This window comes from Syngnathoides biaculeatus, chromosome 3 (genome assembly GCF_019802595.1).
Source record: "Syngnathoides biaculeatus isolate LvHL_M chromosome 3, ASM1980259v1, whole genome shotgun sequence".
Lineage (NCBI taxonomy): Eukaryota > Metazoa > Chordata > Actinopteri > Syngnathiformes > Syngnathidae > Syngnathoides > Syngnathoides biaculeatus.
In genome coordinates, this window is record NC_084642.1 from 24442515 (window position 1) to 24468298 (window position 25784).

The 25784-nt window shown below is 42.5% G+C and overlaps 2 protein-coding genes across 3 annotated transcripts; one reads left to right on the forward strand and one right to left on the reverse strand.

Annotated features, from left to right (window-relative positions):
* Positions 1–5389: 5389 nt before the first annotated feature.
* LOC133498477 (immunoglobulin superfamily containing leucine-rich repeat protein 2-like) lies at positions 5390–9032 on the forward strand. 2 transcript variants are annotated; one of them, XM_061815358.1, is made up of 2 exons: positions 5390–5503; positions 6698–9032. In XM_061815358.1, the coding sequence occupies exon 2, from the start codon at positions 6707–6709 to the stop codon at positions 8738–8740; it is 2034 nt and encodes a 677-aa protein (XP_061671342.1). In that variant the 5' UTR covers positions 5390–5503; positions 6698–6706; the 3' UTR covers positions 8741–9032. The 2 variants fall into 2 exon arrangements, with proteins under 2 accessions (XP_061671342.1, XP_061671341.1); XM_061815357.1 differs by lacking the exon at positions 5390–5503 and adding an exon at positions 5613–5830.
* Positions 9033–11236: 2204 nt separating this feature from the next.
* LOC133498055 (receptor for retinol uptake stra6-like) lies at positions 11237–23972 on the reverse strand. The gene is made up of 17 exons (XM_061814453.1): positions 23872–23972; positions 23622–23688; positions 23044–23129; positions 22823–22962; positions 22402–22568; positions 22215–22322; positions 20085–20155; positions 19823–19902; positions 19689–19750; positions 15795–15957; positions 15633–15708; positions 15062–15195; positions 14509–14626; positions 14316–14417; positions 14018–14181; positions 13707–13844; positions 11237–11592 (listed from the first exon to the last, which is right to left on the reverse strand). Exons 1-17 carry the CDS (start codon positions 23970–23972, stop codon positions 11339–11341), a joined length of 2031 nt encoding a protein of 676 aa, XP_061670437.1. The 3' UTR covers positions 11237–11338.
* Positions 23973–25784: the final 1812 nt, after the last annotated feature.

Here is a 25784-nt window from a genome sequence, read left to right on the forward strand (position 1 = left end):
TCCTCATGACCCCCATGTTCGTCTGCGGTCTAATCCAACACTGTTTCGGTGTCCTATTGTCTGGCATCCCGAATGGTGACAAAGATCATGACACCTGGAAGGCAACCTAAAGACTTTAGCATCCCAGCGCGTTCCGAGCCATGTTCCAAGAATAGAGGTATGAAATGCACTGATCTACCGAGCTTTAACTCTCTCTTACTTGATCATAAAGCATTATCCAATTTACCAGCTCTGTCAGAGAGAGCAACCATAGTGCATTTGCATAATGCAGTGTCTTCGGTATGATAATTCAGCCTGCACTCAGACGCTTACGAGGACTGTTTAAACATGTTCTGTCCCTCTCGCCGTACATCGTGTGCGTGAGTACGTTCTCCGATGCCAGCATGTCAATGACTGGCGGAGATTATGGAGGCAAATGAGGCTCTCCAAAGCCCTCCAAGCTCGCTGTACTGCGTTGTTATAGTCAGCGATACCGCAGGGCATCACAGGAGGAGCAATAGAACTACATTATTGCCAAAATCACATTGCTGTCCTCGAGTGAGGGGTGTGAGTTTACCGGGGAGATAGATGGAGCAGACGGCAGGCGGAGTGGTGGGAATAAGGATAAGCCTCTGTGCAATTTCCATTGACACACGTGATCTCTTTAATTTTCCAGCTGGGTGAAAAATGTAAGATGACTTGATTAAATTCAGCCACGGCTGGATTCTGATTCAAAGTGGCACGACCGGGCTCTTTGGATGCCTTTGTAGCAAGTTTGAATGTGTAAAAAGAGGAAAACTCTTCCTTACATCCTGCAAAATCGCCGGAGCTCATCAATCATTCATTACTCTGTCATGCAGGGCCGTGTCAGCGGAAGCCGTCTTTCATCAGCACCAGCGTAACATATCTGGCTGCCTGCCGGTTGTCCAGCAGCGGGGGGCAAAAAAATAATCATTTCTTCCCCTGTGGATTTTTGAAATTTGCTCACTTACAATGAAACAACCCAGCTCCAATTTTCGTGGTTGTTTATTCATTTTGTTAATAGACAGGATATTGGTAAAAACGTGTATTTAAAAAAACTAATTGTTGTGAAGTGCTGAATAAATATTTCAGCACCACAACACACACAATTCCAAAACTAAAGAGCTGCCAAAATATGTCAAGGGGACAAGAGTGTAGATCTGCACAATGCTGTATACTGTTTAAAAAAAAAAAAACCTTCAGCAGAACACTCGATGATAAGGTGACAACTATTCGTGCTTTAATTCAAAAATTCAAGACACAATACAGTCAAGTGCCCTTGCTCTGGTGCTCCATGTAAGATGTTGATTACCTTGCGGGATGAGAATGATAGTGAAAAAGGTAAAGGGAGCTGCACAAAGTGGACTAGCAATTGGGCTTTAGTGAGCAAATGGGACCCCAATCATCCAACCCCAAACCTCACCCCCCAAAAAAATAGCTAACACTGCCACACGATGAACTGAAATGCCCACAACTTCTACCTGCTCAAGAAGGCGCATGTCGAGGCCCATCTGAGGTTTTCCAGAAGAGGTGCTGTGATGAGGTCGCCGAAACCAAAATGGAGCTTTTTCGGCAATCTCACATGGTGGCAGACACTGTTATGTATAATGTATGCATTATTAACATACACACAAAAAGGCAACAGACAGCTAAAATTGCACACAGACACACAGGAACATTACGGAACAAAATCTGTAGCTTTGTGGCATCATTTGTTCACAAGGGAAATATAAATGTGTACAGTTTATACAGTCCAGAAAAATATTATGAATTTAATTTCAAGATTAAGAAGTTGAAAAACTGAAAGTACACAAGCAAGTGGCAAAGCAGTAAAAAAGGTTATGTTAGTGATTTAAATGGAACAACACCAGTAACCCACCATACATCATTCAGAACAAAGCTAAGAGATAAACATAAAGATAATATTGAATTGGTATCGAGAGAGGGTGAGAATAATTTTGGACCTGGAACATTTAGTCAAAGACTCCAATTGAGATTAAAAGAAAATTGAGAATACAGGCTGTACTGTGCTGTAAAGAGGGTTTCTTCATGATCTTAGCAAACAGACAAGGCTTTTACTGCCATCTAGTGGAGAATTAGTCTTCTCACCTTTGAAGGTCTGCGAAATAGAAGCTCTGGATGAGGCTTGCCAGGTCAGTATTGCATATCCGTCAATTTATCGGAGCGCCAACCTGTATAAACTACCAAAAAAAAAAAAAAAAAAGAAAAAAAAATCTTATAGAGAGCAAAAACATCATTATAACACACCGAAGCGAATTGTATGTCAAAATAACGGAGGGAAAAAACACGAAGTTTTTCAATGATTTTTATTGTAGATCTCCATAATGATAATATCTGAAGTTAATGTCGAATTCTACTAAATAGAATGATCAAAAATATGGCTATTTATCAGACAGGCTACAATACCTCAGATATTTGTAAGAGACATTCACCAAAGACAATCAGTGACGCGAAAAGAAAAATGTTTTGAAAGATTACATATCTACTACATGCTGATGAGCAATTCCTTACTTTTAGTGAATAAGGAAGGAGCTAATCTGTATGATAAGGCTAACAATAAATTATAGATGAACTCACTGACATTAGCTATTGTTTCTATGAAGCCATTCTCAATCTTAGTAAATAGAACGTCTATCTTGACATACATGACACCCTTGCGGTGAAAACACAGCATTTCATCATATTATTGCCAGCTGTTATAAAAACACAACCATGAGCTAGAATGCTAGCAAGACAGCTACAAAGTCAGATACAATAATCCCATGTAACCACCGAGCATGGACGCTACATTAGCTACAAGCTAAGTCAAATTTGAGCCAGAAATGATCAAAGTCAAGATAAAAAAATGACACTTTTTATGGCAGTCAAGTAATATCCCCGTATAGCTCCTATCTCAATAGGTCAGTGTCCCCAATAGCGTATCGTTAACGATTTGATAGACTGTGACTGGTAGCCGAGGGCCGGCCAGTAGATCCTCGGCCGCAGCCTCCATGTTTCCCGTGGTGAGCTGTCAGGGTCCGCGGTGCTCGATCCGGGCCAAGGATTTAGTGGAAAGTTGCCGGAAATGAAAGGATTTTGTTGATCTAAATCATCAATTGCCGCTGCGCTAAACATCATGCTTGCTGCCACAAAAATCTTTGGTGCAGGCTAAGTTTGGATTTCCCCAGCTGTGGGTTTTCCCCACAATAGAGTAGACTAGCGCCATTCTGGGCAAAAGCAAACGGAAATTTTCACAAGCCGTATGATTTGTGACATACGGCCGTATACGTAAAATTCAGCACAAAATCTGTATGAACTAGCTGTAACTGTATGAGCTAAATTGTACGAGTTGACAGGTATGGTATTTGCCCCTTTAATCAATACAGCCTATGCAAACTATTAATTAATAAGTACCTTTAAAATTATTTTAAAATACCACAAATATCAAGATGGAGCTTTTTATCGATCATCAAAATAAAACTGAATATTATAATTACAGTATTTCTCAGCAAACAAATAGCAGCCTTGGTAGCATTTTTTTTTTTGTCATTTTTGCATTTTTACTTAATGAATTCATCTTGGACTGCGTCAATGTATGTATTTCTTTCATCTTTTCCCATTAGTGTCATGATCCTGCCAAGCTGTGTGGGTGCCCGCGTGGGCGCCCGCGCGGGTGCGCTGCTTGGCCCGCGGTCGCTCCACGTTCCTGCTTCGTCGGCGACGGGCACGCCCATACGTTCCCGTCCAGGAGGTGGCGACGGTTCCCCAGCCGCCTCACGTTGCCGTCCAGGAGGGCCTCCTCACGTTCCCGTCCAGGAGGAGGTGGAGTTGGTGATGCTGCCTCCGCCTTCTCACGTTCCTGTCCAGGAGGTGGTGACTGTTCCCCAGCCGCCTCACGTTCCTGTCCAGGAGTACCAGCGGCGACCGGTCCCCGGCCGTCCCACGCCCTTGTCTCAACGGCGACAAGAGCTGGGGAGTTCTGATGAGCCACCCCGGAGTTGGAGAGACTTCAGGATGGCTGTGATGGTAATGGTGGCGGTCATGGCTCTGGTCCTTCTCTCCATCATCCTATTCGCTCCTGATAGCTCCCAGCCGCTTCATGACCAAGCCTCGGTGGCGACCAATCCCCGGTCGTCTTGCAACCACAGCGTGGGAGGTTATCGTCCGCAGCAGTGGCCTGCCTCGTTCATGTTCCTGCTTCGCCTTTTGGTTCCTCACAGAGGTTGTCCGCCCTAATCGCCCCGTGGGGACCCTGGTGCTTGGCGTCCGGGTCGTCCTCCTGACCTGTCCACACGGAGGCCTTGCGTTTGGTGGCCTGGATGGCCACCAGACTTGGGTTCAGGGGGGGGCGTGCCCTCCTCCGGACCCCCTTCCACCCACCCCTGCCTGTGTTAATTATTGTCTGTGTTTTTTTCGTTTAGGCACATCTGGGAGCCGTGCCTTTGAGGGGGGCGGGGTACTGTCATGATCCTGCCGCTCCAGCACGAGCTGTGCGGGTGCCCGCGTGGGTGCCCGCGTGGGTGCCCGCGTGGGTGCGCTGATTGAGGCGCACACCTCCGTCTCATGCGGGCTGATTAGTCTGTGTATTTATATCACCCCAATGACGACTGGTCCCCGCCAGTTCGTTGAGCTTCATGTCCCGTTCCAGCACTCTCGTATCCCTGATCGACAACCTGTGTGTACCGACCTTCGCCCGTTCTCCGACCAACCTTGTAAGCCTGACTCCTTTGATACTTCTGCCTGCCTTGATCGTTCTCCTGTGTACCGACTCCTGCCTGCCCGCTCACCTGCTCTCTTCGCCCGACGTCCCAACTACCGCTGCTGCACCGGACTGCCTGCTCGATCCCCGACCTCGGCATATAATAAACGTTTCTCCTTGAACTACCTTGCATCGTCCGAGTCCTGCATTTGGGTCCTACCCCCGTTCCGATGTTTCGTGATAATTAGGGGGTCGCCACAGCATGTCATCTCAGATGAACGCTTGTATGTGTTTGGCGCAATTTTTACGCCGGATGCCCTCCCTGACGCAACCCCTCTGCATTTATCCGGGGAGAGAGCTGGACCCTATCCCAGCTATCTTTGGGGGAATGCCGGACTACACCCTGAACTGGTCGCCAACCAGTCGCAGGGAAGATATCTCCACCACCACTGAGCGGGAATCGATCTCACGCTGCCTGCACCAAAGGAAGGTATATGTACCACTACACCATTAGTGACCACATTCTGGACTGTGTCAATCAAAAAAAAAAGGAAAAAAAAGTTTTCTTTAATCTTAAATGCAGATTTCCCATCTTATTTTTTATAATGTTAAAGGCACCATAGCTCAGTGGTTAGAGCATTGGTTTGCTCAACCAGTGGTCGTGAGTTCTATCTCACTAGGGCCTCCACTCGTCAGGAAAGGCATCCGGCGTAAAAATTGTGCCAAACAAATATGAGCGTTCATGTGAGATGACACGCTGTGGCGACCCCCTAATGGGACAAGCCGGAGGAAACTTACTATTAGGTGATGTTACATACATGAAAGTTGTGAGTGAATATAGATCTTACTTTCCCTACTCTGAAAAGTGTTGACGTGGTGGGTTTCTCTTTAAGGTTTTTTTTTTTTTTTTCATGTCTGTGTCGGTAATTGACTAACGTGGGGCAGATAGAGCAAAACGCAGATACGCGTTCTTTTTTTTTCACAGCGAAGGGCTGACTTTCAGCCTTCCAACTTGGAATTACCAGTTGCCGTTCGGACTGGGGAAGGGGTGGGGGGCGAAAAAGAAAAAAGAAAGACGGTAGCCTTGTCGGAGCTCCTCTCACGCATGAACAAACAAGTGAAGGCAGGCAGGTAAGAGAGCTCGCTGAAAAGATCATCTTTCCTGTCGCCGCCATCAATCTTTTATGCGGCGTTGCGGCCGTCTCAGAATCCTCCTGGTTGGGATGTTCGCTAGATCGCTGAAGCGCAAAGCGAGCAGACGCTTTGCGTGCTGCTGATGCTACGAGTCCTGTTTGCAAACATCTGTCTTGCAGCTGCCTGCCTGGCGATGCTCCGAGGACGCGTACTTTGAAAACAGACTCTTCCCCTGATGACACACTTTTTGTCATTTAAACACGAACATACACAGGGAGTACTCCGTGTGTGGCCGCAGCAGGAACATGTGCTATTGGGGGGGTGGGGGGGAGACAGTTCTCTGTTGTTATCCAACGACACCATTTTGGACTTTGTCTTTTGGCGTGTCTGCCTTGTCCATATGGACATGCCACAATATTGAATGACTGTCCGCATGCATTGTGAATCAGAGTTGGATGCCCTTCCAAATGTCCTGCGTGGATAGATTCAGCTGTTCTATTTATATCCAAGCGGGCAGCAGAGAATGGAGCTCTCATCTTTTTTCTCAAAATGATGTCACTTTGTAATGAAATGTCTGCTCCTCCAAAATAGAAGATGCAAGCAATCGCTCAAATATTGAGGAAAAAAAAAGGCACACCTTCAATGAATTTTGCTGCTATTTTACTGAAAGCTTCTGTTTCATCACAATTTTCAGCTGTGTCCTTCGCGTGGTGTTCCTAGGATCAAGACGTAGCTTGCTTTACACACCCTCTTTTTTTTTTAACAATTCAAATCAAAATTGACATTGAGGTTTTTTTATGTGTGAAACAGTTGTTGAAAAAAAAAAAGTATTCCATTGGCTAAAAAGTTGTCATTCTTTTACAGGAGCTGAAAATGGCTGCCAGAGTCCTGTACTTAACCGTGGTGATTTCCACACTATTCGGTGCCTTACTTGGATGTCCAACAGTTTGTACCTGCTCAGTCAGATTTCGACATTATTTTGTGGATTGCTCCTACAGAGACTTGGTTGAAATCCCAACTCCCGTGCCCCCTAATGTTAGCACTATCAGTTTCTCAGCAAACAAGATCAGTATGGTACCACAAGGCATTTTTGACAACGTCACCCAGATGTTGTCGCTATGGATGGGCCACAATGAAATTGTCTCCATCGAGCCAGGAAGCCTCACTCCCATGGTTCTGCTGCGTAATTTGGACATCAGCCACAATAAAATAGTTGACTTCCCATGGGGGGATCTGCAGAATCTAACTGCCCTGCAGTTTCTGAAGATGAACCACAATGAGTTGGTCACTCTGCCCAGAGATGCCTTCGTTAATCTCAAAAACCTCAGGTCCCTTCGTCTTAACAATAACAAGTTCTCGACTATAGCTGAGGGGACATTTGATTCTTTGATGTCTTTATCCCATTTACAGCTCTTCGACAATCCTTTTGCATGCACTTGTTACATAGACTGGTTTCGAGATTGGCTTTCAACGACTACCATCTCCATCCCTCAACACAACTTGATCAATTGCGCTACTCCAGCGACACTTGAAGGAGAAATGATAGTGAACTTACCTGCTTCAAAATGCACCCACCCAAATGTCACAATATGGACTGAGCCAAATATAGACCACAGGACTTTGTACGAGGGCGACGATTTGGTCTTACATTGTGAGTATCAAGGGACCCCAGAGCCATTGGTCACATGGAATATTCCCAGTCAAGCACACGAACTGAACCAGACTTTTACAGAGAATCCATCAAATGATGGGTCCTTATTGTCAAATAATTCTGTCCAAGTCTTTAATAACGGAACCGTCATCCTCTCACACCTCAGCGCAGACGTTGGAGGCAACTACACTTGTTCTGCCTCAAATGAATTTGGCACTGCGGTAGGCTGGATTTTTGTCAAAGTGGCGTCTGCGTCAGAACAAACATCCGCAAAGGACAAGACCACGAAAGTGCTTTACAGTCCAACACAGCAACCAATAAAGTCAACAACTGGAATGTTTGTTTTTGATTCTGTTTCGCCCACCAAAGAGATGAACCCACAGCCTTTCAATGAGTTAATAGCTCCATTTAAATGCGGATTGAAAGCTAAAAAAATCCACACCTCAAGCCAACTCTTAAATGGGAGCTCGGATGACACAAATCCCGACATGTTCGACTTTGGTGTCATTACCCTATGGGTGTCAGAAACAGAGGCAACAATACGACTCAACTCTGTTCTTATACCCAGAGACACGCAGGAAAACCGGACTGCCGCCACCGTCGCATCATCGGAAGGCCCTCACAACGCCACCGAAAACGACTTTGAAGAAATCCCTTCACGAGGGTTGTATTTGTGTGTAACCACTGAACACGAACACTCACCTGTGCTGTGGTCGCTGGTTAAAGAGGGTCTGAGCACCTACCAACTCAGTGGTTTGCGGCCTGATACCAACTACTCCCTGTGTTTGACCCGCGAGGGGGAAGACTGTGAAGTGCAAGTGCTGTTCAGCACCAAAAAGAAGGTGCCGAATCTGATCATCATCATCTCAGTCAGCATCTGCCTTCTGACTGTGTCCACCGTTCCTCTTCTAGGAGCCATATGTTACCACTTGGTTCATAAATACCGCAGCAAAACGTACAAGCTGATGCTAAAGGCCAGAGACCAGTACCAAATGGAGAGGAACCGGGCAAGCACCGTCAACATCCCACCACTAACTGAGTCTCAGAGGAATATACACGTCCATCAACTGGACGAAGAGGATGGGGGTACCGAGAGTCTGGATGGAGAGAAGGAGGCAGATACAGAAGAAAGCGTCATGACTGACACTGCCACTTTGTCTCACTCAAAAGGGAATTTGGAGGACTGCGAGGTCGGATCAGACTTTAGCGATAGGCTTCCTTTGGGGGCTGAAGCTGTCAGTATCACGAGCAATTAAAAATGCGTACAACGGTAAACGGCGCATTGTGCTGTTATAAATGAAGCGCACTCAGTATTGTTTCACATGGTGCCAGTGACATTAGCGATTTTAGTGTGTTGTGTGGATGTGCTGAAAATGTCATCTGAGGGACCGTCGCACTTTTTGTCGACTGACCGGGCAACTAACTGACTAACTAACTAGACAATCAAGCAACGTTTGATGAATGTAGCAGACACTTCAAAAGCAGATTGTGAGAAAAGGGACAGCTGATTTAAAAAAAAAAAAAAAAAAAAACTTGTCCATTATTGTTGCAGTTGTCGTGTTGAAGTGCCGTTGAGTAACAATAAATATAAATAATTGGACAAATGTAGCAAACAATCAAATAACAAAGATGACAAATGTACGATTTGACTGTTTTGGGATATTTTACAGCCGCTTACTCTTCATATCGGTGGTTATGTTTGTGGCTTCAATAACAAACAGTCATGCTTGGAATTAAAAAAAAAAATGTGTTCTCCCCAAAAATAACATTTGAAAATCCTTCAAACTTTTTGCGTTTTTCTTCCCGAACCTTAATAACAAGACCAGTGGGATGACATAATAAAGTGCTGTTTTTCAGGAAAAAGCAGAAGAATTGTGCAATTTTGTTGAATCATCCTTGGCTGTTAATAGGTTCCAGAATTTGGTGGAGTCAGGCCAGCGTAGCCACTCATGTTTAATGCTCCAGTCATGCACGGATCGCTGGGTCTTCTCCCACCTTCACGTGAGGCCATTGCACCGTATTTTAGGGCGTGAGAGAAGGCAACCACAGCGCTGGATCTGCACTCATCACAAAAACACAGCCCTACATGCTTTTAAATACTTTTTTTTTTTTTTTTTTTTTTTTGCTGTCACAACTGCCTAGCATTCCCTTTCTTTTGCTTCATAGAAAGGAATACATATTTGCTACTTGCTACAGAATGTGCTGTCAAACAGAAATGCTAAAGTACATTTTTACCTTCACTCACTTTTTTGTACACATGCGAGTATTCTTAACACATCTGTGAAAATGTACCTTGGCCTAAAATAACAGTTACAATATACTGTACTATTAAACTAAATGTCTGCTCAAACATGCTTTGCTATTTGTGCATCATTTGGTGCAATACTTTTTTTCCCCACACCTGCACGGTAAATATAAAAGTACAGATGCTTCTTAGAACCTCATTTTTCGTATTTTGCATCTACTGCAGTCGTAGCGCAAAAGATAACTTTGGGTGGGGTTACTGCCCTGTTTAATCTCGTTTTTACTGTTTTCCATAATCTCCTTTCTACTGTATATTCGGGCATTTAAACAACAATTGTGTTTATACTCAAGTTGTTCATACTCTTTCAAACTCCCTGTCTTGTTAAAGTTGAACTTGGGCTGATTTATCCACCCAATTTTTTTGCGCTGCTTATCCTCACAAGGATAGCGGGAGTGCAAGAGACTATCCCAGCTGTCATTGGGGAAGAAGTAGGGGAGACCGTGAACTGGTTGCCAGCCAATCGCAGGGCACATGGAGACAGACAACAGTCGCACTCAAAATCACACCTCGGGGCAATTTAGAGTCCACTCAATGCATGTCTTCGGGATGTGGGAGGGAGCACTTTATTTTACCCTGGCGTGTTTTAGGTTGAACTTTGACCTCAAGCACGCTGTTGTCATGCTGCAATTGATCAGTCCTGATCAATATATGTGGATGTCAATACGCAAAGGCCCTGTGGACTTCTGCACATTCTGTCATTCGTTCGTCACACTAAGGCCAACTGACAGCTTCTTTATCTCCTTTACTCAGGAGCCAGGAAATGTGGCAACTGAAGTCATATTTTCTTTTCTGAGCATAAATGATGTATCATCAGAAGAAGAGAAACAGGAAAAATGTGCATCTGATTTGAGTTTGTTGCATTGTCAAAAGCAAATTAAACTAACTTCACAGCAGAACTGATAAGTAAATCTGCGGGACCCCAGATGCTGAATCCGAGGTCCATCGTTCTTTTGCTTTGAGAAAGATCAAAATGAGACTTTTGGAAAAAAAAGAACGTTATTTTGAGATTCCAGAGGCATCATATTAGCGAATGACAGCCATCACACAAACAATGTGACCATATTTTATTGTGTCATCTGAAGTAGGGAAAAATGGTTGCGAAAACCTCCCCAACATATTTTCATGTTTGTGTTGTACAATACAATCAATAAGGTTATAGATATACAGTAGGTTCCAAAGTTTAACACTAAGGATGGCAGGATAATAAGGTTTATCCACCACATTTACTTGTCAATAGCAACAACTTTGTACGTTAGTTATGACAGAAATGAGCACCCGTTAGGTTAGTTAGATTTGTGAAGCTAATCATAGTAATATGTGCAGTATTAGTAAAACATAGTCGGTGGTTCTAGCACAGTTAACAGGGCCATTATGTGCGAGACCATTCAAGCCAACCCTTTGCCCCGACACACTTGGTTGTTTTTAAGCTCATCTAAGGCCGCCACTTCCTACTTACATAAATTGCTCTCTAGTTTGCAGCATTAATGGAAACAGTGATGAATTTATTGGAAGACTACTGTCAACTTTGCTGTCATGATAGGTTTCTTTCTCAATCAGTTTTATCTTGGCTCTCAGTGGATGGAGCAGCCTCAGTGGCCGATGCCTTGCCCACTTCCCTCTTGCTGCTTTTCTGCTTACTGCGTTTTGGGCTGCCATTTAGGATGCTGTCCAAGCTCTGAAGTTTCTGGAAGTGCTTCCTAGAGCCCAGGAGAGAGGGATTGTTGACCAGCGTGTAAACCAGATGCCAACGAGAGCGAATCCTCCGACTGTTGGTCGACCTGCTCTGCGAGCTCTCCTGGATCCCTGCAAATGTGACAGAGCATCCACTTAGACCACATCACCTATAAATACTTGAGGATCTGTGAGACTAGACACCGTATTACTGTTTTGTCTGCTCCATACTAAGGGTTTTTTTCTACATTTTGTAACCCTATTTTAAGAGCTTTTATCACAATGACCACAATTATCTATGATTAAATGAATGCAGTATCTGTGATAAACCAATTTCCACAATTCCCCAAATAGGAAAAGTGAGTGTACTTTAACCTTCTCCAGAAGAAAACTAAAAGATTTCCATCCATCCATCCATCCATCCATCCATCCATCCATCCATCCATCCATTTTCTTAGCCACTTATCCTCACAAGGGTTGAGGGGAGTGCTGGAGCCTATCCCAGCTGTCAACGGGCAGGAGGCGGGGTACACCCTGAACTGGTTGCCAGCCAATCGCAGGGCACATAGAGACATCCAACAGTTGCACTCACAATCACACCTAGGGACAATTTAGAATGTCCAATTAATGTTGCATATTTTGGGGATGTGGGAGGAAACCGGAGTGCCCGGAGAAAATCCACGCAGGCACGGGGAGAACATGCAAACTCCACACAGGTGGGGCCGGGATTGAACCCAGGACCTCAGAAGTGTTAGGCCAACGCTTTACCAATTGATCCACCATCCCGCCAAAAAGGTTGCCTGACACTAAAAATATTAATAGCGATAACATTTAAACAGATCAGTCCACATCTTAATGACAGTGCAGAAGGTGGACAATGATACAAATACAGTTCGTAATTATTGGCAATATTTACAGACATTAACAAAACTAATATTAAACTCAACCATTAACACCTGAAATACCTCTGATCACTCCTTAATTTGCTTCATATCTAGATACAGGCAATAACTTCAATGTGCAAAGACTACGTTGAAAACAGCAAAAAAGTGGACCAACAAAGCAAAAACAGAACTTCAAAGTTTTTTTACACTGCACACACTAGATTGTCTTGGAAAATTCAGCAAGCAACCTGGATGAATACACGGACACTGTTACATCCTGTATCAGTTTCTGTGAAGAGGTGTGTGTACCCATAAAGTCATTTTGCACATCAAATAACAAGTTGCAGTTCACTTCCATACTTAAAGGGGAAATCCAGTGCTTTGCATGAACAGTGTATCAATAGGTCATGTAATATGTACCCTATTTTGACAATGTGATGTTAAATCCTCTCTCATTTAATAGTGTTTTGAGACGATTTTTATCGACAATGACGAATATTCGGGGGCACGTCCATTTTCGGGAGTCACATGAACGACGTGGGCGTATGTGACATGTACTGTGCCACGACAAAGGCTCGATTAGAACCTGCGGCTGTAATTAATGTTGAATATTTGGATGGTTCTTTGGGCAGAATGACGCGGAGTCTGACTACTTGGAGGCCTACGCGCAGCATAAGTGCATGTAAACAAAGGCCCTTGGGAGTTACAGGATTGCAGCCCCGGATGGTTCTTCGGACAGGAATGATGTAGAATCTGGCGAGTGAGCTCGGCGGCGGGCCGCAACCCGAGCTTTCAGGTGGCGGAGGCCTTTAACTGAGCTTCGATGGTGGCGGACCTATTGATACATGACCTATTCATACACAGTCCAAGCAAAGCGCTGGATTTCCCCTTTAAGAAACTTCATCAGGCTAATGAGGTCGCATACCGCATTGGGGACTGGACCTGGTATAATTGCTCTAGAAACCATCTGATTGAAAAAAAAATGTTTAGACCTAACGACTCTTAATAAGTCTGGCGTGCATTACAATCGTTAATCAATTACAAGCGACGACTGCCCCAAGCTAAGAACATCTTCTATTGCAGATTTGAATCGGACACTTTGGGACACTTTGTTGAGGCAGTTCGACACAGTGGTCATCGAATCAATACTGTGTTCCCCCATCACAGTCTGGTTTAGTGCTGCCACAAAGAAGGACAAACTCTGACCGCAATGGACAATAGAAACTGCTGAAAGAATTGTCAGTTCATTTATTTGATAAAACTGCCCTATTTTACAGGAGGGAAAATAGTGGTGACCAAAATAATGATGCAGCTGTGTGTTTGTGTGTTAGTATTTACAATATAGAGTATACAGACGCATACCTTCCTCTGCGTCTCGTATTTTCTGGCCCATTCGGCCACCTTCCACCATCATGTCCAGCAGCAACCCACAGAAAGCTTTCATCACCGGATGTGACTGGCTCACCTCCACCTTCAGAAAGTGCTTGTAGTAGTGGAATGCTAGGGAGGGGTCAAAACACACATTGGCGGTGATTGGTGACGGTAATTCAACACTATCATAAATGTGTAGCTCTTTGATTCTAATAATGTATCAATTCTCTATACATTGTATCCTGTCGTTACCAATCAAATGTTATGCCCAAGAGTTGCATTATTGTTTCAACCCTGCGTACCTGGGTCAAAGTCCTCAGCAGTGTGGTGTATCAGACTGATGTCGACACGACCAAGATGCACAATGTTGTACAGTGCAGTGATGACCATTCTCCATATGGCCACTATCAGCCCCACCACAGTGTTGATAAGAAACAGCAAATATGTCAGAAGGAACAAACTTTCCCTGGAAACCCAACAAAAAAGTGCTATTTGAAAGATAGAAGTGGAAATTTTCCCTTGATGTTTATATGTTAGTTGATTCGCGATCAAGCCCAGCATATACAGCACGAGGCTTTCTTGAGGCTGAGTGACACGTACCTGTTATTTAAGTCTCTGGTACCGGCATCTTTTTTGACAAAGGCAAACCTGGCAGTGATGTGCTGAAGCAATGTGATCAGGATTATTGTAACCCATGCTGGCCTGATGCATCACAGAAGTGAAAATGTGTTTATTGTTAACTTGTCAAATGAGAATTAAAACAAAATAAATGGATGAATGTGTGCTAACTGACCAAGCTTTGCCAGCAATCTCTAAGATAATCAGGTTACGTCCATAGAAGATGGGGATGATGACAAGGAAGACCAGGAACAAGAAGCAGATGAAAAACACTACAGTCTGGATCACCATACCTATTAAGATAGCATAGGACAAAAACATAGCCATTTTTATGCAAACTCGCTTGTGTGAGCAAATGAGATACAGATAGTAAATCACATTTCAGTTTGTTAAGGTGAAGTTCTATAACACTTGGTCAACGACAAACAGATGTTGCAGGTGTGCCAAAAAGTATGAAATAAACATAGATCAGTATTTCAAAGTCAAAATATAAACGGTATTCAATGGGGTATTTATCAGGTGTGTTTCAGTGCATACTAGGTATTTAGTAGTCATGAAGTACTGACAGACAAAATAGTGGGTTCCTTTTAGGGAAAGTTATCTAATATCCTAAATCTGTCCACTCCTGAAGTTATGGTAGGATTAAGTGCTTAAATGAGATTTCATGCTGATAACGGTCAGATAACATAATGACCACAGATGACGTGTGAAATGTTTTTGACATTTACCCAGACAAACGACAGCAGCTTGGTATCCAGTCAAGCCCATCCAGCAGACAACACCGGATTTAGATGGACGAAGGCTCTTCTGGCTGTTGTAAAGGTTGTAAATCTCACCCTTGTACAGTCCCCTCACATTTGACCTGAAGCAAAGTACACAGGAGGAAGATGCGAGTGGTAAGTTTCTATTCATACATCCAGGTACATAAAACCTTTTTCTATTGTGGTTGTACTGATTAGGGTTACAGGTTATCTGGAGGCTATCCCAGCAGACTTTGGGCAAGAAGAGTAGTACACCCAGACTGGTACACAGAGACAAACAACCACCCTTACGGTACATTTTCAATCACAAATATGAACTATTTAGTCATTCATGAACCAAACATGTTGTATCTTTAGCAATGAAAAGTCACAGCACCTGCAGAAAAAGTAGCATGTGCCTGAGGAAACAAAGAAATTACACAAAAAAGTCAGGGCCATGATTTTAACTCCTGTGAAACAGACATGCTACCCACTAGGCCACATGTAGCCTAGAAACAATACAATAATTTCTTGGTAGCTGGACTCTAGATTTCAGTACCTGTGACATACCATGGTCCTCGTGAGCATGACCAGACTGACCACACAAGACAGGGTCATTGCACAGAGGTAGCAAACTGAAAAAAATAAATAACACAGGAAGCAGAACATATGAAACTATCTCTGTTAGTCAAAATGCATTTTTAATTAGATTGTCTCAAACCTTCCAGTAGCCAAGTGTAGAACGTGACGATTTTGACAACCTCCATTCTGTCATCGGAGAGGATGATCCCAAAACCCAGTAAGAGGAAGGCGATGTTTTCGTCAATACCGGCACGAACAATATGGAGTGTTGGGACAACCAACACTACCAACAAGAGAGCTGTCTAAAAGACAAAATAATTGAATGCAAGCCAACAGAATGATCTACCAGAACATGATCTACTGTGCTCCTGTGTGGCCATTGTCTTGTAATTTTAATAGTTCCTTTAAAGAGTCTCTGCTAGAATAAAAGACAAAGTTTATTAAAACAGTGGTGATGCCGGCCATGATGTACGAATTACAGACGGTGGCATTGAAGAGACAACAGGAAGCAGAAATCAAGGTGGCAGAAATGAAGATGCTGAGGTTCTCTCCAGGCGTGAGCAGGATGGATAGGATTAGAAATGAGCTCATTATAGGGACAGCCAAAGTTGGAAGTTTTGGAGAAAAGGTTCGAGAGAGCAAACTTCGATGGTTTCGACATGTCCAGAGGCAAGAGAGTGAGTCTAGTTGAAGGGTCCTGAGGATGGAGCTGCCAGGCAATTAAGTGAGAGGAAGACCAAAGAAAAGGTTGATGAATGTTGTGAGGGAAGACATGAGGGCAGTTGGGTTCGAGAAGAAGATGCACGAGATAGGCTACGATGGAAAAAGATGACACGCTGTGGCGACCCCTAATGGGACCAGCCTAAAGAAAAAGAAGAAGAGAAATCTTTTTTTGTTAATCTAATAATACAAAATTTGCAACATTTTGTGAAATTTTACTTTAAAATGACTTTCTTAAACTCACAACAACCAAGAGTGGAATTTTATATAATATTTAATGATATCTTCAAGGGATCTAATAATGGTGAAAGAAGGAAATGGGCATACGAAAAAGGAAAGAGAACATCCTGTGTTGGACTTAAGTTGAAAACAAGAGCGTTTAATCCGTCCAGTGCGTATGTGCGAGAACAAGAGGACAAAGTTGAGATTTTCTCTGGAGCTGGTCATTTTCCAAAATGATTAGGCACTCATATTGTAGAATCTGGCAGACACTTGCAGTGTCTCCTCACGAACGTGGATCCGCTGGTCTCTGGGAGTGCCTCACTTTGGCCTCATCTCAGAAAGAGGTTTTGGTTGAAGAAGAAAAAGATGTAGGAGAAAAAATGGGAGAAATGGAAGATGAAAAATGGTTGTTCATCACAGCTCTTTGGAAGAATATGACCTTCTCTCTCCCCGGCTTGGGTCCAGGGTCCATGACCACGTTCTGAAAACTCAACATTCGACTGTGAGTTTATATGAGTAAATCAACAACCACTGTTCCGGAGGTTCAGTGGTGGCAGTCCTCTGAACCGAGGGAGCCAGATTTTCATCCCCGAGGCTCGCAGTCTACCGAGCCGTGTGGCTGAACAAAGAAAGTGCAGGGGCAAGTCGTGGCCGAGGACAGCACGTGGCTGGCAAGATGCCAGTCAGAACATGAAGCGAGGAAGAAAACTAAAGAGAGCAAGAGAAGGTGGGAGTCAAGAGTCAAATACGTCGGGGGGGGGTGTAAGAGGGATGGAGAAAGATCGAGATGACCACACCCACCATTTTAAATCTAGTCTACAATTTTCATGAAGGTGGTGTAAATCAGTGTCACAAACTAAAATACTAAAATACTCTCAACTTAGTACTTTCTACCGACAGGTCAAGCACATAAAATGTCTGTTTATAATTCATTTTTGGCAAATCAACTGGTATGATTTAAATCTGATTCCATACCGCTAGATTAAAAGCAAGGCAAAGCAAATTTATTTGTTTAGCGCATTTCATACACAAGGTAACTAAATGCGCTTTACATGATCAAAGGCATTCAAATACATAAATAAAAACATTTGGAAAAAGTACAATTATAACAGCTTTTAGTGCAAAAAATATCACTGAAGGTTGGGTAAGAAAAAACTACTTTTTAATCTGGATTTAAAAACATTCACACTTAGGGCTGACCTCACCTTATTCAATTTTTTGTAGTATAATGGCTAAAGGCTGCCTCACCATGTTTGCTTTGGACTCTCCACTCCATTATTAGACCCGAGTCAGTCATCCCCAGAGCCCTACTAGGTTTGTATTCCATTAGCCTTTCTTACAAATATTCAGGACCTAAACCAATTTTTTGTGATTTTGACCAGTAGCAGAACTTTAAAATCGATTATAAAACTGACGGGAAGCCAGTGTAAAGACTTTAGAATTGGGGTTATATGCTCTGGCCGCTTTCTTCTAGTCACAACCTGAGCTGCAGCATTCTGAATGAGCTGCAGCTGTTTAATGCTCTTTTGGGAGAGTCCAGTCAGAAGACCAATACAGTAGTCAAGTCTACTTGAGATAAAAACATGGATGAGCTTGTCCTGGTCTGCTCGACACATACAAGACTTCACTCTAGATATGTTCTTCAGATGGTAAAAGATAATTTTAGAAATTGATTTGATATGACTGTTGAAGGTCAAGTGGGAATCTTTCAGAACACCAAGGTTTCACACTTGGTTTTGGGTTTTTAAAGATTGTGAGTCCAGGTATTTACGGACAGTAGTTCTCTTTTCTTTATTGCCAAAAACAATTGTCTCAGTTGTGTTGTGGTTTGGTTGAAAATTTTGGCTCATCCAGTTATTTGTCTGCTTTAGACAGTGGCACAACACCTCAATTGAACTATAGTCATCTGGACTCACTGCTCCATATAACTGTGTCATCTGCATAGCTATGATACTCAAGTTCTGGAAAATTTGACCAAAGTGTAGCACATACAGGCTGAACAGGAGGGTTCTAAGAATTGACCTTTGAGGGACCCAATATTTCATTGCAAATTGTTGAGATTGAGCACTTCCAATCGTTACAAAGTAGCTCCTTTCCTCCAGGTAGGATCTGAACCCTTTAAGGACTGTTCCATTTAGTCCTACCCACTTTTTCCAACCTGTTTGCTGTGTATTGTGATCTACGGTATCAGAAGCCGCACTGAGATTTAACAAGACCAAAATTGACATCTTTCCTGAGTCAGTACTTCTTACATCATTTACCACTTTGATAAGAGGAGATTCTGTACTGTGATAAGTTTGGAAACCAAATCATATGAATTCAATAAATTGCTCAGTTGATAAAAAATAACTTTCTCAACAATTTTGACTATGAAGAGATTAGAGGGAGATTAGGGGTCTATATCTTGACAAGACAAACAGTTCTCAAAGCCTTACAGCTGCACTTCATAAAGTGGACGCTTTGACACATACATCAAGGCAAACATTTGGAATAATTTGGCAGAGTTCATAAAATACCAAAATTGACATTTATCCTTTCTTTAAATACCAGAGTGTAAGTTGTTTAGCCATGTGATCAAGACGGTATGTGTGATAATACACATACATAATTTCTAATTTTATGTATTCTGTATTTGTATTAGATGGCATGGTGAAGCAGCTGGAAAGCGTTGGCCTCACAGTTCTGAGGACCCAGGTTCAATCCCAGCCCTCCCTGTATGGAGTACACGTGTTCTTCCCCCGCCTTTGTGGGTTTTCTCCAGGCACTCCGGTTTCCTCCCACATCCCAAAAACACGCAACATTAATTGGACAGTCTAAATTGCCCCCAGGTGTGATTGTGACTGCGGGTGTTTGTCTGCATGTGCCCTACGATTGGCTGGCAACCAGTTCAGAGTGTACCCTGCCTCCTGCCCATTGAAAGCTGGGATAGGCTCCAGCATTCCCCGCGACCCTTGTGAAGACGAGCGGCTAAGAAAATTGATGGATGGATGTATTTGTATTACATGTAAATCAATCATTGTGGTTAACGATTTTAGAATGCATTTTAATAAAACAGATGAGGTGTCATGATGAGTCGTTAAAGCACACTTACATGGTATATTGCCACCAGGGCCACAAATAGTGATACAGCTAGCTTTAGAGGGAAATGAAACACTGAAAGAGGAGAAAAAAGTTCAGAAGAGTTGAGAGTAACAATTTCATTTTGTAATGTGAAAATGCACAAACCTTTTTCTGGAAGATAAATGTAATTCTTCGACATATTCAAGATTCTTCTCACCATTGTTGGTTTTTCACACGAGGTGGGGCTACAATTTTTAAACAAAAATACCACATCAAAACTCACGAAGATTGTAATTGGCAATTTATGTATTAAGAACTACATTGAAGAAAGTGAATTTATTTCATTTGGCCCTTGAATAGCATGCATTGGTTTCCTATCAATTGATTTCTTGTGAAGTAGAATATTGAGCAATTGGTTTCCAGTCACCTGACTGCTGCAGACTTCTTCTTTTTGAGCAGGTATTTTACATAGTCATTGTAATACCTGCTGTCAAAGTCCTGGAAGACAAATAAGTCAAACGTGTTTATATATATATATATATATGTGTGTTTTGTTTTGTTTTTTTTACAACAATTTTGTAAAATAATACTGACAAAAAAAAATCATCAATTCATCAGGCATCGGGTCACATGAGCAACAGCATAAGCAGGGAAGCCCAGACATCCCCCTACCCAGCCACTTTGTTTAGTTTCCTCCAGGGTAATCTCTTGGTGTTCCTAGCCCAACCAAGAGACAACGTCTCTCCAGCGTGTCCTAGGTTGTGAATGTGCTCTCTTGCTCATGGAACGTGCCTGGAACACATCACCATGGAGGCATCCTTGGTAAATCCTTCTCAGATGCCCAAGCCACCTCATCCAGGTCGTCTTGATGGGGAGGAGCCACACCTTGATTCAGAGTCCTTCCCCAATAACCTAGCTTCTCAACCTATCTCTAAAAGAGAGGCTGGACAGCCTCCAGAAAAAACTCACTTCAGTTGCATGTCACCACCGACTTGTTCTTTTGGCCATCACAGTTCGTGACTGTAGGTGTGGGTAGGAACATAGCTCAATTGTTAAATTGAAAGCTTAGCCCTTCGGCTCAGCTCCTTCTTCACCACAAAAGACTGATACGGAGTCTGTTTCACTGCAGAGACTGCATTAATCCACCTGTCGATTCCCCTCTGACTTATGAACAAGACCCAGAGATATTTGAACTCCTCCACTTGAGGCAGCATCTCAATGAGAGAGAGACAGCACTCCACCTTTTATGGACAGAGGACCATCGTCTCAGATTTGGAGGTGCTGATTTTCATCCCAGCCACTTCACACTTGGCTGCAAACCACTCCTCTGAGAGTATGCATCGGTGAAATATTGCTTCAGTCGCTGGTGGGTCACAGGATGAAAGATCACAGCTTGAAGCCACCAGAACTACGTCATCTGCAAAATGCAGAGATGTAATACTATCGGGGGCCGGCTGGAAGTAGAAATTCTCTCCATGAAGGTAATGAACAGAATCGTTGATAGGATGAGGACTGTGATCACCTGCAGTTTTAACACACGTTCCAGTCCCCTTCTTAAAAAGGGGGACCAAACTCCGGTTTGTCAATCTGGAGACTCTGTCGCGATGTCCACACAATGTTGCAGAGAAATTTCAACCAGGACAAAACATCCACAGCTTTTAAGACCTCCAGGTGGATCTCATCCACCTTGGAGCCCTGACAATTAGGAGTTATGTAATCACCTCGGTGACTTAAACCCCAGAGAAAGGAGAGCCCACCTCAGCATCTCCAGACTCTGCTTCCTCAGAGGAAAGCATGTAGGTTGAATTGAGGTCTTATTAACTATTAAATATTCACACCACTCACTCACAATGTCCTGAGTTCAGTTCAACAGCTCCCCGTCCCCGCTATTCACAGTGTTGATGGTGCACTGCTTGCCCCTCCTGAGATGACACAATTTCCTCAAAGCTATCGTTTAGTCATTCTCCATGGCCTCAGCAAACTCTTCCCACACCTGAGTTTTTTGACTCAGTGACGACCAAAGCTTTGTTTCACTTAGCTAGCCAGTACCCATCAGCTATCTCCACATCACCACAAGCCAAAAAGGCTCAGTAGGACTAATTCTTTTCATAGAACTGCAGCCTAGGGCGTCCTGGTGCCAAGTGGTCATGTGGAAACCCTTATGTCTCAATATGGTGTTTGTTCTGGACAATATCATGATGAGTAATGAAGTCCAATAACAGGACACGGCTCGGGTCTGATCAGGGAGTCTTTTTCTCCCAATCACACCCTTCCAGGCCTTACTGTCATTGCCCAATTGAGTGTTGAAATGCCTCAGAAGAACTTGAATGTGCTCAGCAGGAGGACTTTTGTAAACCTTGTATTGTTAACCTTAGTCTATGTGAAGAATTAAAAAAAAACATCACAGGTCTTGTGTAATCCCTTAAAAGACACTGATGTATGTCTACTCTGCTCACACCAAGCTCTTTATCATAATAATTAATGTGATGCCTAACATTGGAAGAAACATTGTTCAATGTCGCTGAATGTATTCGTCTCATTTGACAAAATTTCTCACCTCTTCTGTCTGCGTTTTTCTGAAAAACAGAAAAGGAAACTGGATGCAAAGATATGCCAGGCAGGACAGCTGAGGCAGACTTGCAAGCAAAGAGTAGAACTTGTAAAGCTTTGAAAAAATAGAGAAACATGCAATGAGACGATGAATGTAATAAAGGAAACTTGTACAGTATTTATTAATCCCATACCTCTGGAGTCTTTGGGCAGTCTATTTTCTGCCACAGCTGGACACCAAAATGGCATATAGAGAGCAGAGTGCCAAATACATAACCAGCCTTGTGTTGGAGAGTGCTACAAACCATCAGAGGATAGTAGAAAACTGGATAGTAGAAGATGGCGATTATCTTCATGAACTCTATACACACATGGAGATGAAATCAATGGCTCCTTTCTTCAATAAATAATGCATAACATTAATATATCGCCGTTCATATAGAGATGGTGGGAAATTGGGGATAAAACCACAATTTCTCAGAGGAAATCTTTCTGCTGCAAGCATTTCTGGTGCCACAAGGTTACTGTTGTCCCTGTAAGGTGATCTCACCACTTTTCCTTCAACACAGATAATAAGTATAAGATATGTATTTTCTTTGCACTCCCAGTCTGCACCTTTGATTTCAGCTGGAGTATCCTTGTAGAAAGGCAAGGGATCAGGTGCAATCACCAGCATGGCTAGCTTGCTGAACACCAGTCCAAAAACAGCCATCACCACACCTTTCCTCTGTGTCTGATCCAGGAAGTTGGTTGGACTGGAAGAGCATACAGGAGAAATAAACACATCACTCAAATATGTAATCAGTTATCAAGTTCTAATTGCAAGTGGAACTCACCTAAAGATACTGGAGGATCCTCTTGTAAATCCTTGGCAGAGTTTATTTCTTCTGATTAGAGCTGCCAGAATTAACATGGTCACCAGCTAGGAGAATCAAAGCAAGACTTCTATTAACGTCAAAGTGTTGCTGCTCGTTTGGAAGTGCTTTGGCACTTTGATGGTTCATGTTCTTTGGTTCAAATAAATTGATGGATCTGCAAATCTAGGATGCTTCATGCCAGAAAAAAAGTAAAAGTAGAATAATACAAACTGGAGAGCGGTTAAGCACTAGCTTGGATTCACCACTTGAAAACAAGATTGGTCTTTATTGATATGGATAAGCTACGATGCACCTTTTAGTCGTCAAGTTTGCTGTCAAAGGACACTTATTGTCTTACTTCTACTTATGAACCGGTATTGTATCCCATGTCTACTTCACTCACTTATCATACAAGTAGCTGTCTTTCTACTTTAGTAGAGATTGACAGTACAGAGTACAGTAAGTACAGTAGAGAGTGAGTGCTTTTGGCACATTTGCTTAATAACAATTTACATATTTTCACAAATGGCTTCTTTTTCAGTGTGTAGAGTACTTACAGATATAGAGAGTATGCATATGTGAAATATTGCCTCATTTGCTGTTGGGTCACACGGTGATATAACTCTGCCAGAGAAATAAATGCAAGTCAACAATTAAAGCAAAACACATGAAGCACCAACTTGTTTACTATCGTCAACAATTAATGTTAACTATTAACTAATGCCATTTTATATTCTGATTGAATGACAGATACTGTCACAAAGAATATCCTTCTCTTCTGATTCAAAGCTTCAGAGTAATACTCACTCTTTGGGAGGTTTTGTTGGTTCTGGGTTGTTGGAGTACCAGTCTGGATAATCATAGTAGGAATATTCAAAAGGTTCAAATTCATCCTTGCTGTGGTTCATTGTGACTACTTGATGAAGGCCAACAGGCAACGCAGAATGAATAAACCTTTTCTGCCTCTCGATCTGCCTTCAGGTCAAGTAACGAGGCCAGATCCGCTGGGGCTGATGAGGTCTTAGAACCAAGTCGCGCAATGCATTCCAGTAAGTGTTAAGAATTAAACACAGTAGATTAGCTGCTGCACATGGCAGACTGGAAGAAGTGCAAGAACATTTTGAATGAATATGAACTCTGATACCAAGTGAAGATTAGCCATACTATTCATGCATTCTGTGCAACCAAAATTTGTTTGCTCACTATACTGGCATCGGAGCCCAGTATAATTTACTGTATGAGAAGGCAGGTACACCGAGATGTTTGGATACAGGTGATCGAAGCCAAAAAAGGGCACACATCCGTAAAGTTATTCATTCAATTATGAAAAAAATACATTAGCATTTAAATTGTACACTGGATATAAGAGATCAACATGCCTCTCTTCAAATCTTTTTTAGAAGGAGAAGGAATAGGGCCTGTGACATGGTGGGCACACATTATCAGCCATAAGAAAAAAAGCATAAACACCTGAGAAATTTTGAAAGGTTTGAGAAAAACGAGAAAAAAACCCACAACAAACATACAAAAAGATTTGCCTTAATTCAACCTTTGTAGATTACCTTGACCTGGATGACTGTGAATCTACACAAATACACTTTCGAACAACTAGAGTAGTATTTTTTTGATTATGCCATTAGGCTCACAATGTTCCCAATCCCAAATATTCAAATAAGTTCCTGTTAGTGCTTAAAATATAAAAAAATATGATAGAGAGGGTATAAATGTTGTTTAATATTAATATATATGTGGATTGCAGCAAAAAGAGGACTTTTTGATACACGGCAATCGAGCTGGTGCTTGAGCACCACCCAATGAATATGTGTACTCATGCCAGTATTGCTTTGGCAACATCTCATGGTATCATGGTGCCAGGAAGTATATTATAGTGAGTTGAAGAGCTTTATGTGTTGCTATCTTGTAGCATCTAAAGGCATTTAAAAACCTTTTTGGCATACTGTCAATTACTAGCAGGTATTCTTTATTCGCAGTAGGGCAGCTTGGACACTGGGGTTACTGTAATGGCTAACATTTTTCATTACCAGTGGCTACATTTTCTCCAAAGTGTGTTTGTGTGTTTCCCATGAGAAGCAATACATCAAGAAACTAGCAGATTCACTGGAAGTTAGTTTTAAAAAAAAATTTGGGAGGTCTTAGGGAACAAAGAAAACTATTTACACCGTTTGTGAACATGGAGACGGAAATGTTTGTGTACAATGACAGCTTTGTCCTTAATAACTTTTGTCTGTTGCTATTTTTCTGAGGAGGTGGGGTGTTTCAACTTGAGTATCCGCATCGACCTATTCGTTTCAAAATAATTTCAGATGGGCATCTAAAAATATTTAGAAAACTACCCAAACCTGATTTATCACAAAAACTGGTTAAATGTTGTTTTCATGCTGCAGCATGGAATAAACCGCCATGCCTTGCACAGTCAGTTACTGAAGAGACTAATCCCATTACAAAATGAAAATCTCAGGCTTGAACAAGAAAACCTTTGTTTGCAACCGCCTTGAGAAAAAAACCCTCTTTCTTTCATTTTAAAGTGCTTTGCATAGGTAAAGTCAATCCCCTCCCGCAGCTCATCCACACAGATACACACGTGCACATGTAGATGCGATAAAAAATTTAAATGAAAATAAAATAAAACTCAAAATTAAAATGGATTGACCTTTGGCTGGCTGCAGAGAAGCCCTGTGCGATGATTGACATGATTGGCA

What these genes read in the sequence shown, in the direction of transcription:
- LOC133498477 (XM_061815358.1), top strand. Translation starts at nt 6,707, where the DNA reads ATGGCTGCCAGAGTCCTGTACTTAACCGTGGTGATTTCCACACTATTC.
- LOC133498055 (XM_061814453.1), bottom strand. Translation starts at nt 23,972, where the DNA reads ATGAACCACAGCAAGGATGAATTTGAACCTTTTGAATATTCCTACTAT. An exon ending in CTACACTTGGCTACTGGAAG is followed by an intron (nt 15,709 to 15,794) that starts GTTTGAGACAAT and finishes TATTTTTTTCAG; the next exon opens with TTTGCTACCTCTGTGCAATG. An exon ending in AGCTGCTGTCGTTTGTCTGG is followed by an intron (nt 14,627 to 15,061) that starts GTAAATGTCAAA and finishes CTATCTTAATAG; the next exon opens with GTATGGTGATCCAGACTGTA.